The 12,025-nt window shown below is 41.1% G+C and overlaps 1 protein-coding gene across 6 annotated transcripts in view; it reads right to left on the reverse strand.

Annotated features, from left to right (window-relative positions):
- The window catches only part of PDIA5 (protein disulfide isomerase family A member 5), a 271,149-nt gene that overhangs the window by 168,092 nt on the left and 91,032 nt on the right, over positions 1 to 12,025 (reverse strand). For all 6 annotated transcript variants that reach the window (XR_009760542.1, XR_009760541.1, XM_061609090.1 and 3 more), the window contains one exon: positions 8,371 to 8,416. Coding sequence is in view for 4 of the 6 variants with exons in the window: in XM_061609090.1 (XP_061465074.1) it covers positions 8,371 to 8,416 (46 nt within the window). In the remaining 2 variants the exon portion in view is untranslated. The remainder of the gene's footprint in view (positions 1 to 8,370; positions 8,417 to 12,025) is intronic.

Here is a 12,025-nt window from a genome sequence, read left to right on the forward strand (position 1 = left end):
GCAGGACATTTTGCTTCTTCTGAGCACAACCTTGCTATCCACCGAAGATCCCTCTGGACTACTGAAAGAGACAGATGGAGGTGGCCAGTCTGTCAAGTACAAAAGAATGTGACTGGATCTTCCAGTTTCAAGAATCTCTGTATGCCAAGGGTATGTGTCACCACTGTGCTTAGTATAAGCACAACAGAATCCATTCAGCTTCCCTTTCTCAAATAAAAAAATACATAATGTTCTCTGGCAGAATAGAAAGCACGTTGCCTTTTGCTCACTCCTCTATTCTTGAGAACTTTAGTGTCTCTCATGTACTTCATGCTAAACTAAGACAGTAAAGCATGTGCAGTCCAAGGTTTGCAAGCAAAGTCGAGAGTTGAGGGACAGGCAACACCCACCGCAACAACTCTTGACTTTGTATGTAGATCACTCCAGTCTCATTAGAACATGGTGAGGTGGAAGGTGGGGCAAGTATCTGTGACCTCAATATTGAGGCCCTTGGGGAAGGCCTGTAGCTCAGTGGTAGAGCATCTACCATGCATGCAGAAGGTCCTATGTTCAATCCCTGGCATCTCCAGGTAGGGCTGGGAGAAACTCCTTGCCTGAAACCCTGGAGAGCTACTGCCAGTTAGTGTAGACACTACTGAGCTAGATGGACCAATGGTCTGACTCAGTATAAGGCAGCTCCCTATGTTCCTATGTAATATCTGCAGCTATGTTAGGTTTAGATGCCAGGGAAATGACAATAAGAAAAGGCTGCAACATAGTCTATTTCAGGAGTGAACAATGTTTTCTGTGTTAAGGCCAAATTTTGTTGGGGGGCGCATGCCAGTGTTGGGCAGTGCCAAAAATAATGATAGGTGGAGCCATAGACATAAATGTTCTGGGTTGGCTAATCTCGAACAAAGACTACTCTGCTTCAGTTTTCAACATTGCTATCTCAGATCAGAATTCCCAATCCTAGAAAGGTCTCCTCAGAAGTAAGCCTTACTAGGTTTGATGGAGTTACTCTTTAAAGAATATGGAGGATATTTTTTACCAAAAAAAATTACAACAGACCAATACAGTCCTGGAAAGCAAGTGAAAAGGATTCCTTTCTGACTTTAGCATGCTACACAGACAAATACATGTATGGTAGAAGCCTGCTCATTTGCTCTCAGATGGCTGAGGGCGGGGGGACTTATTTTCCCAAGCCATACAACGCAGTTAAAAAACAACTAATTTCTTTTTATTAAATAAAATACCATCCCTTCCAGTTGTTCTGAAACTACATGGAAAAGCAGTTTTAAAAACCAGGAAAAATAAGGAGGAAAGGAACATGAAAGAAAGAACTTTAATAGGATGCAAGAATGGGGCACATAAAATGAGGCGAGGGGCTGCAGATTGCCCACCTGTGGTCTATTTGATGCCACTGCTGTTAGATATATTTAGAAGCTCTTACGTAAAAAACCTGATGCTGTGTTCTAAAGAAAGCTCCTCTACTGGGCCAAACGGAATGGTGGCGTTACTGGAGCAGGCAGCATGTCCTGGTCAAATTCCAGGAGAGCCTAAAGTTGGTGTTAGCAGTTTCTCTTTAATGGAAAGCTGGTTCCACAAGCCTAAGTGGAATCTCAGGCAATCCTCGCGAAACACCAGTTTCTCTCTCTACTTTTGCTCCCTTCTCTTTTTGCTGAGTAGGGCCATTTTCACACCATACATTTATTCTACTATGATTCCAGTTTAAATAGTCACGGCTTCCTCCAAATAATCCTGGGAAGTGTAGTTCGTGAAAGGTTCTGAGAGTTCTTAGGAGACTCCTATTCTCCTCACAGAGCTACCATTGTCAGAGTGGTTTTACAGTCAGCCCCTCTTCCCAGAGAACTCTGGGAACTGCAGGTCTGTGAGGGGAAATAGGGTCTCCTAACCACTCTCAGCACCCTTCACAAACTACACTTCCCAGGCTTTTTGGAGGAAAGCACGACTGTTTAAAGTGGAATGATGGTGGAATAAATCTATGAAGTGAATGTGGCCTAAGTAATCAGCCCAGCCCTATTCATGTTTACTCTTAATACCCAATAAATTCAACAGAGATTCCTCTCAGGTTTGCATAGGATTGCAGCTTTAGACTCAGTATGTGCTTCCTCACTGGTTAAGAGTCCTGGGAATGCATTTCAGATACTGGAGAGCAGCTTGATATATATCAGAGTTCTCCCTCCCCCAATCCCCCATGGGAACTCTATGTGGGTTAATGTGCAGTTGAGGGTCATACCCTTTGGGGTTTGTTTCATTAAATTCCTAGCAGATGTTTGAACAGCACTGGCTTTCTTTGCTTATCAAACTGCCAAAGCTAATAGGTGCTTCTACATGTGAAGTGGGAAAAAAACAGAAAACACTTATACTAATGCACACAAATATGTCAAACACAAAACAGTGTATTCCCATACCTGTGATTTTAGCTCTGTTACTGCCAGCCCTGAACTTTCCAGTGACAGTCTAAGTGGACAAATATGTCCCACTTTAAATCAAATTAGGTCCACAACCAGAGAGCTGAGCAGTGAGGTTTCTTGATATATCCCACCTCAATTTTTTTTTTCCATCAGAGGTTCAAGTTGCTGTTTGACAAGCTATTTTAAAAACCTTGGAAAGAGCTTACAGAAGACGTAGGGAACTTGTGGCCCTCCAGATGTTGCTGGACTACAGAGGGTCTCTGATTATTGGCCAAGCTGGCTCATGCTGATGAGAGATGGAGTCCAACAGCATCAGGAAGGCCACAGGTTCCCCAGTCCTGGTTTTCAAACTAGTCTGTGATATTGTAGAAGAAGCTGCTATATGCTTGTGAGAAAAAAAGTCCAAAACTCCATTGCACATATGTATGTACTTTAGAGGGTCTCTGGATTGCAACCCAGGAAAGAAAAGCTCTGGGAGCAGCATGGCAGCCTCATTAGAACACACCACCCACCTTACTGCCAAATGCATTTTCATACTGACTTAAAATGTAACATAGCAGATCTAGAGAGCTTTGTTTGCTACTCTTGATTTCATGCAAAATGAAGTGTTATACTAATTCTGTTAACAGTTCAAAAAATCTACATCCACAAAACAGCAGCAGGATCACAGACAGCAGGGACATCGAGATAAAACAATGAAGGGTAATCAAGTAATGCCTCCGGTCAACGCAAGGATTTCCACTTGTGCAGCAGGACTTCCCCCCTCCTCCTCCTGCACACAACCTGCACTCTTCCCAATTTGCACCCAAGTTTTGGGGAAACCCCTAGAACAGATTGAAGGGGCACATGGGGAGAGGAGAGGGTGGAAGTCCCGCTGTACAAGCAGAAATCCTTGCACTGGCAGACTTATGACAGCACTACAGTGGATACAACCCAATATAAATATTTTAAATAATATGCTATTTATGTGATTTAAGCATTCTCCATGGCAGCTCTTTTTGTTTCCTTTAGTACTCCTTACTATTGCACTGGTTAATTTTTAATTGAGAGCTTGTGGGCAAAGAATAGCTTTTTTTTAAAAAAAAAAGTTATTGTACAAGCGCCTAGTAATTTCAGCTGCTTTATAAATAAAAGTGAAGATGATGATGAGTGTCTTTTTAATGTCTTGTCTCCAATGCAGGAAATTTTCCTGCAGCCTAATTGTATAGTGACAAAGGCTCCTGAATCACCTTTATCCCACCCTAGGCTGCTACCACAGAAGATTGCCAGCAAAGCAGAATGCACTAAAAATTAGAGGTGATGACTGGAAAGAAAATGGTGGTTGTTTTTAGCCAGTTTGTGCATGTGATGCATTAAAAGGGAAAGAGATAGACATAGACACTCTTTGCCACATTGTCCATGCATTCACTCACAATGTATACAAAGCATAAAATCCACTGTGAATTCTCTCACAAACAAAATGTTTTAAACTCAACAAAAATAGGTTTTGTACAGCTTGGCAAGTGAGAGAGCAGTCTTTCATGCTTGGGTTTCTTAGGGGGTGAAAATAAGACGGGCAGTATTGTAGTTGCCTATATTATAAAATCCCTGGTGTATCTGCATTGGAATACCATATACAGTCCCTGTTCCCACTTCTAAAAAAAAGGTATTGTAGAACTGAAGATAGTGCAGAAAAGGGCAATGAAAACAATCACAATATTTGGGAATATATTCCCCAAAGAATATATTTTTCCTTACAGAAGGGAAAGCATTTGGTGCTGCTTACTTTAGAAAAAAGAACAATGAAATATTGTAGGGATGCCCTCCAGATGTTGTGGACTACAATGCTGCCTGTGACTGATGGGAGTAGTAGTCCAACAACATCTTGAGGTCACAACATTGATAGGTTATAGGATGTACAGAGAGAGAAAAGCAGCTTTTCTCCATCTACCATAACACGTAAATTTGGGGTCATCTGGAGAAGTTTGTTTACAACAGAGAAAATAAAGTACTTCTTCATACATGCGGTTATCATCATCATCATCATCATCATCATCATCTGCTACCCACCCTTCACCCAAAGGTATCAGGGCAGGTTACAACAATTTTAAAATATGACATTAAAAACGATTTAAAAACAACCTAAAATCCCCAAATAGGGTGAATCCTAAAAATACATGTCTCAAGTGTCAAAGGCCAAACTAAAGAGTTTTCAGCATTCACCTAGAACTATACAGCAAAGTTGCCAGAAGCAACTCGGTTGGAAGTGGGTTCCACAACTTAGGGGCCAACACAGAAAATGCTCTCTTCTGGGCCACCACCTCCCAAGCTTCCGAGGATGGTGGAACTACCAAAAGGGCCCCTTGTGCTGATCCCCACACCTGAAGGGGTCTGTAGGGAAGGAGGCAATATTTCAGATATTTGGGACCTAAGTTGTTTAGGGCTTTAAACACTAACATGAGCACCTTAAATTGGACCCAGAAACGAGCTGGCAATCAATGCAGTTGCTTTAAAACAGGGATTATATGAGATCTAAAGGGAACCCCAGCCAGTAATCTGGCTGTTTCATTTTGGACCAGTTGAGTCATCCTCAAGGGCAGCCCCATGTAGAGCACATTACAGTAATTCAATCTGGAAGTTACGAGAGCATGGAGAGCATGTGGCCAAGTCATGTCTGTCCCAAAGGTACCGAAGCTGGTGAACCAGCCAGAGCTGGAAAAAGGCACTTCTAGCCACTGAAGCCACCTGAGCCTCCAGTGACAATGTTGGATCCAGAAGTGCACACAAGCTGCAGGCCTGCTCCTTCAAGGGGAGTGCAACCCTTTCCAGAACAGGCTGTCTTCCCACCTCCTGGACATGAGAAATCTGGACACAATACACCTCTGTCTTTTCAGGATTCAACCTCAATTTATTGGCTCACATCAAGCCCATCACTACCTCCAAGCACAGGTCCAGCACCTCAACTGCCTCTCCCAATTCAGGGAATAGAGAGACAGAGTTGGGTGTTATCTGCTTATTTATTTATTTTATTTATTTATTTATTTTCATTTCTAGACCGCCCATAGCTAATAGCTCTCTGGGCGGTGTACAAACAGGATTAAAATACAATATAGAATAAAATCAGTAACAGAGAAACACATTAAGCTAAAAACATTAAGCATAAAGCATTAAACACTTATTGATGACACCTCACTCCAAATCTCCAGATGACAACTCACAGTGGCTTCATATAGATATTAAATAGTACAGGGGACAAGATGGAACCCTGCAGAACACAGCTCCCATGGAGCCAAACAGTAGCCTCCCAACTTTTTGGAAGCAGCCCTGGAGGTATGAGCAGAACCACTGAAGCACAATGCCCCCCAACCCCCATCACCCTGAGAAACTCCAGAAGGATACTGTGGTCAACAGTATCAAAAGCCACCAAGAGATCCAGGAAAATGAGCATGGTCCCATTCCCCCTATCTCTCTCCTGACAGATGTCATCAACCAGAGCAACCAAGGCTGTTTCAGTGCCATGGCCAGGCCTGAATCCAGACTGGAATGGATCCAAGTAATGAGTTTCCTCCAAGCACGCTTGAAACTGGAGCACCACCACCTTCTTAAGCACCTTGCCCCAAAAAAGGATATTTGCCACTGGGCAATAGTTTTAACATTTCTGGGTCCAGGGGGACCCTCATAAGAAAGGGATGCACCACCACCTCCTTCAAGGCAGATAGTACCTCCTCTCCTCCAGTGAAGCATTAATCATCCACTGGACCCACCCAGCCAATTGGTTTATGAAATTCATTTCTACCAGATGTGGTGACGCCCACCACTTTAGACTGCTTTAAAAAGAGGGTTAAACAAGTTCCTGAAGGAGAAGAGACTATTAATAGGTATTAGATATGTTAGCTGAGTAGGACCTTGGCAATATGACACTGAATACCACTTGTTGGGGAACAGCATCAGGGGAGGGCTGTTGCCTTCATGCCCTGCTACTGGGCTTCCAGGAACCTTATGGTTGGCCGTTCTAGGAAGAAAGGTCCTTACTAGATGGACCTTGGTCTTATCTAATAAGGATCTTCTTATGGAAAGGAATAGGCACTTGGGTAGGATCCAGAGTTCCATTTTCATCTTTCAGTACTGCTGCTACATAAACAAAAACAATGTGTGTTCCTCTGACAGTAATTCCACCTTTTTATTGATTTTGTATTTATAATTTATTGGAGGATTTAATAACTGAATGGCTTTTTTATTGTGGACTGCCTCGTGAGAATTTATTGACTGAAAGGTGGTATACACATTTGAAAAATAAATGAACTAGATGGGAGAGGGGGCCAAATGCATGGCCGTAACCTTCCACAGTAGCATGAACTTTTATAATTACTGAAAGCAGTAGGATCCACAAACATGCTAACAAGATCTTCTTGTTGTTCAAGATTCACGTATAAAGCAGCTCTTTTGCATGCTTATTTTGAAGACCCACCCTATTAGGGCTGATGCAGCAATGGCTTCCCACACACACACCCAAACATCTCAGGCTAGCTGAGGAGAATGCAGATGTCATCCCCCTGGGACAATGCATAGCCTTTAAGTGCTTCTAATCCACCACAGGGCTGTGTGGTATTTAAACACTCTGCAACCCACTGATAAAATCAAATCAATAAATAATAACACAGACATAAGAAGATCCTTTGGAGTCTACATAATCTATTACTGAGGTACAGTCTGTGAAATGTGGTGGCAGTTCCAAAACTGAATCTCCTCTAGTAGATGCATGGAATCAGAGCTGAGAGTGGGCAGATGTCATTAGCTTCAATGGTGGTAGCTCACTGAACCACAAAACTGCCACCATACTGCTAACTGTGAGCAAGCCAGAGTCTGTGCTGACAGAATTCTTAAATATAGATACATCTGTTATAAAGAGAGATTCTGAAAATTACACAAAGTTTCGCCATTCATTCAAGTGTTTGCATAATGTTCTGATTATACCACGTTGGCTACCCTACTCTGTAATGTTAGTCGCCCTTCTTCCTAACGTAAACAAGCACCAAATGCTTTAGCATTTTCTAGTACGGAATGTTTTCAGATACTTCTTTCACTTCCTAACCGACACAAAACCTATTTTTGTTGAATTTATTTGTTACATAGTGTGGAATCTTCCTGGGACATTTGGGGAAATCCCTGAATTGCTGCGATAAACACCACACACCAGGTAAATTCAGAGGACCTCTCGGTTTGTAGATTCTTTAAGTCTCTTCTGGAGTTTAAAATGCCTCCCAGAAACATTGCAGCGACAGAGCCAATTGAAATTCCTATGCCTCGTGAAACTACTTTTGTGAATGAAGCTTTTTCTTAAGTCACCATGAGGATGACTTCTCTTCCAGGTGTATTTTCTTGTGTTCTCCAAGATACCCCTTTTCTCTGAAGCGTCTTCAAGGAGCATTTCTCCTTTCGCTTTGTGCAAAGTCTGTTAGGGCCAGGCAACAAAAGGAAAGAAGGCCAGTTTACCCATACTGTGCCCAGGGCATCTCTCTAGAAGTTCAGTCTGTGGCTGTAATCAGATCTGAGAAAAGGCCATTTCATCTCTCTTTCAAGCTCATCTCATAGCAGATGAAATGAAAGGGAAGAGTATTTTCCCAGTCACTATCAGAGTCATGCTATTAGATGCTGATTGGCATCAAAAAGTATCTTGTGCAGCAATACAAAAATAATTCACAAATCACACCACACTTTATTTGTCAGCAGATTGCAATACGTTTGCAATTTACACTGCAATTTAACAAGGACTCCACCTACTTAATCATGACATTTGCCTAGCAGATGTGCAGGAGATACAAGAATGGAGAGAAACCCTTTAGGTCATCCAAACAGCTGTTCCTGAAATATATCAACCCTCACAAATCCAGATAGAAAGCTGCAAGCATTAACATCTGTTCTACACCTAAACACATCTCCCTCTCCAAAAGATCTCAAACTACTGTAAATTTACCTTCAGTGTGAGCGCTCTGTTATATTCAGTGTGAAATGCACCATCCCTGTAAAAAAAAAAAAGGTACGGGGAAAACAGCAATTAATTTTAGTAATGGTATTAGAAAATCATGCAGCTGTTTCTTCTAATCTGGATAAATGAAAGTTTTCCTCAGCTTTCAGGGTTGTGCAAAATGCAACCATCGAAAACAAGCTCTTGAAGCAACCAGGTCTCTAATGGGCAATCACTTCCACAAAGCCTTAATGAGAGCATTTACCATAGGCCAGATTTGGGGAGTGGCAGATGCATGGGGGAATTTCTATTTGCAACAGTACACAGCTATATTTATGCATGTTGGTCCCTAAAGAACTAAAAACAATCACATAAGAAAGTTTCCTGAAGTCAGAGGAAAAGCATCCTCCAAATGATTTAGGTAGCACACGTTGGGACTGTCTCAAAAACAATCATGAAGGAATATTGCAAAGTTGTGGGGGGGTAGACACAAAGCTATCTCAAAGTAGGGGTGTAATTTTTTAGGAGGGCAACTTCTTCCCAAAACCATAAGAGTTAAAAACATCCTCACCAATTCAAAGCGTGACAATGTGGTGGGTTTTTTCATTTCTTTCAAACCAGACAGATGGGGACAGTTAATTTTTAATTCTTGATGCTGACCCAAACTACAAACATTATTAACTGAAGAACAAAAAGATGTGTATTAAGTCTCCAACACATTTTTATTTAAGGCACTCTCCTGAGTATGTAACATGCTCTTTTATTTTCACAACACAAATTATGTTATTTATATATGTGCCATTGTATATAGTGCAATATGTCCAGGAGTTCACAATGTCGCTTGCCACTCTTGCCATAACAAATGCTCAGACAGCCTCTTGTCTAGGCTTACACCCAAGTTTACACCTGTGGAGGGAAGGGGATGAGCCCTGCCCCTATCTTAGCTCCAAAGTTGAGAAGAAGCCTGGGATTTATTTTGGGTCCAGCTCAAAGTTAAAACAGAAGGGAGGCAGAGGTGTGACAGCTTATCTCTGCATTTGACAGTCACTTCAAGTGCCTGGTAAACACAAAGACAATGCAAGCCTGCCTCCTCGCCTCTAACTCTGAACTGGAGGAGGCTGAAGGCTTGTTTCCACATTGCATGGAATCATCCACCTTCCTTTAAGTTTGTGACTGGAAAGAGAATTATCCCTGAACTTGTGCTGCATTTCTGATGTGTGGTGCAAGGTCAGACAAAAAACTCCAATCCATGATTCTGGCAACAGAAAGAGAGAAACAAAAACATCTGATGTTTTTTAAACATAGCAGAATTCATATATAACTAGCATAGACCTGATAGACATATTCAGAAACACACAATTTTTGGTTGACCATCATGGCCAGCCAACATGTGTGGATCTCTAAATATGTCTATCAGGTCTATGCAAGTTATATAACATATGAATTCCGCTTTTTTAAAAAAAATGAATTATGCTAATTAATGTCCTCAGTTGTTGTTGTTATGTGCCTCTAAGTCGACAAAGACTTATGGCGACCCTATGAATCAACAACCTCCAAGAGCATCTGTCATGAACCACCCTGTTCAGATCTTGTAAGTTCAGGTCTGTGGCTTCCTTTAGAGAATCAATCCATCTCTTGTTTGCCCTTCCTCTTTTTCTACTCCCTGCTGTTTTTCCCAGTATTATTATCTTTTCTAATGAATCATGTCTTCTTGTGTCCAAAGTATGAATAACCTCAGTTTCATCATTTTAGCTTCTAGTGATAGTTCTGGTTTAATTTGTTCTAACACCCAACTATTCGTCTTTTTCACAGTCCACGGTACATGCAAAGCTCTCCTCCAACACCACATTTCAAATGAGTTGATTTTTCTCTTATCCGCCTTTTTCACTGTCCAACTTTCACATCCGTACATAGAAATTGGAAATGCTATGGTCTGAATGATCCTGACTTTAGTGTTCAGTGATACATCTTTGCATTTGAGGACTTTTTCTAGTTCTCTCATAGCTGCCCTCCCCAGTCCTAGCCTTCTTCTGATTTCTTGACTATTGTCTCCAGTTTGGTTAATGACTGTGCCGAGGTATTGATAATCCTCGACAAGTTCAATGTCCTCATTGTCAACTTTAAAGTTACATAAATCTTCTGTTGTCATTACTTTAGTTTTTTTGACATTCAGCTGTAGTCCTGCTTTTGTGCTTTCTTCTTTAACTTTCATCAGCATTCGTTTCAAATCATTACTGGTTTCTGCTAGTAGTATGGTATTGTCTGCGTATCTTAAATTATTGATATTTCTCCCTCCAATTTTCACACCTCCTTCATCTCGGTCCAATCCTGCTTTCCGTATGATATGTTCTGCGTCTAGATTAAATAAATAGGGTGATAAAATACACCCCTGTCTCACACCCTTTCCGATGGGGAACCAATTGGTTTCTCCATATCTGTCCTTACAGTAGCCTCTGGTCCACAGTATAGGTTGGGCATCAGGACAATCAGATCCTGTGGCACCCCCATTTCTTTTAAAGCACTCCATAGTTTTTCATGATCTGCACAATCATAGGCTTTGCTGTAATCTATAAATGGACGTCTGGCATTTCTTGCTCCATACATGATAAGAGCCTTTGTTGTAGAAACTTGAGCATTACTTGCATGGGATATTAAGGCAATAGTTTGATAATTACTGCATTCCCTGGGATCCCCTTTCTTTGGAATTGGGATGTATATGGAATTCTTCCAGTCTGTGGGCCATTGTTTAGTTTTCCATATTTCTTGACAGATTTTTGTAAAAATTTGGACAGATTCAGTCTCAGTAGCTTGTAGCAACTCTATTGGTATGCCATCTATTCCTGGTGATTTGTTTCTTCCAAGTATTTGAAGAGCAGCTTTCACCTTGCATTCTAAAATTTCTGGTTCTTCATCATACGGTTCTTCCGTGAATGAATCTGTCATCCTGGCATCTCTTTTATAGAGTTCTTCAGCGTATTGCTTCCATCTTCCTTTTATTTCATCTCGGTCAGTCAGTGTGTTCCCCTGTTGATTATTCAACACCCCTACTCTTAGTTTAAATTTCCCTTTCATTTCTCTAATCTTTTGGAACAGGGCTCTTGTTCTACCCTTTTTGTTGTCCTCTTCCATTTCTATACAGTAACTATTCTAATAGTTCTCTTTGTCCCTGTGTACAAGTCGCTGTATTGTTGCATTTAGGGTTCTGACTGTGTTTCTATCTCCTTTTGCTTTTGCTTTCCTTCTCTCTTTAACCATTTGAAGAGTTTCTTCAGTCATCCATTGAGGTCTTTCTCTCTTTTTAACTAGAGGTATTGTCTTTTTGCATTCTTCTCTGATAAGAAATGTCTCTGACTTCATTGCATAGTTTTTCTGGTTCTCTGTCAACTAAGTTTAAAACCTCAAACCTGTTCCTTTATATGCTTCTGGGATGTTATTTAAATTGTATTTTGGCATTATGATTCCTTTGTTGGTCTTCTTTAGCTTTACTCTGATTTTTGATATGACCAGTTCATGATCTGTACCGCAGTCTGCTCCTGGTCCTGTTTTCGCAGAAAGTATGGAATTTCTCCATCTTCTGCTACCAATTATAATCAATTTGATTCCTATATTGACCATTTGGTGATGTCCATGTGTACAGTCATCTTTTCAGTTGCTCAAAAAATGT

Source organism: Rhineura floridana, chromosome 2, assembly GCF_030035675.1.
Source record: "Rhineura floridana isolate rRhiFlo1 chromosome 2, rRhiFlo1.hap2, whole genome shotgun sequence".
NCBI lineage: Eukaryota > Metazoa > Chordata > Lepidosauria > Squamata > Rhineuridae > Rhineura > Rhineura floridana.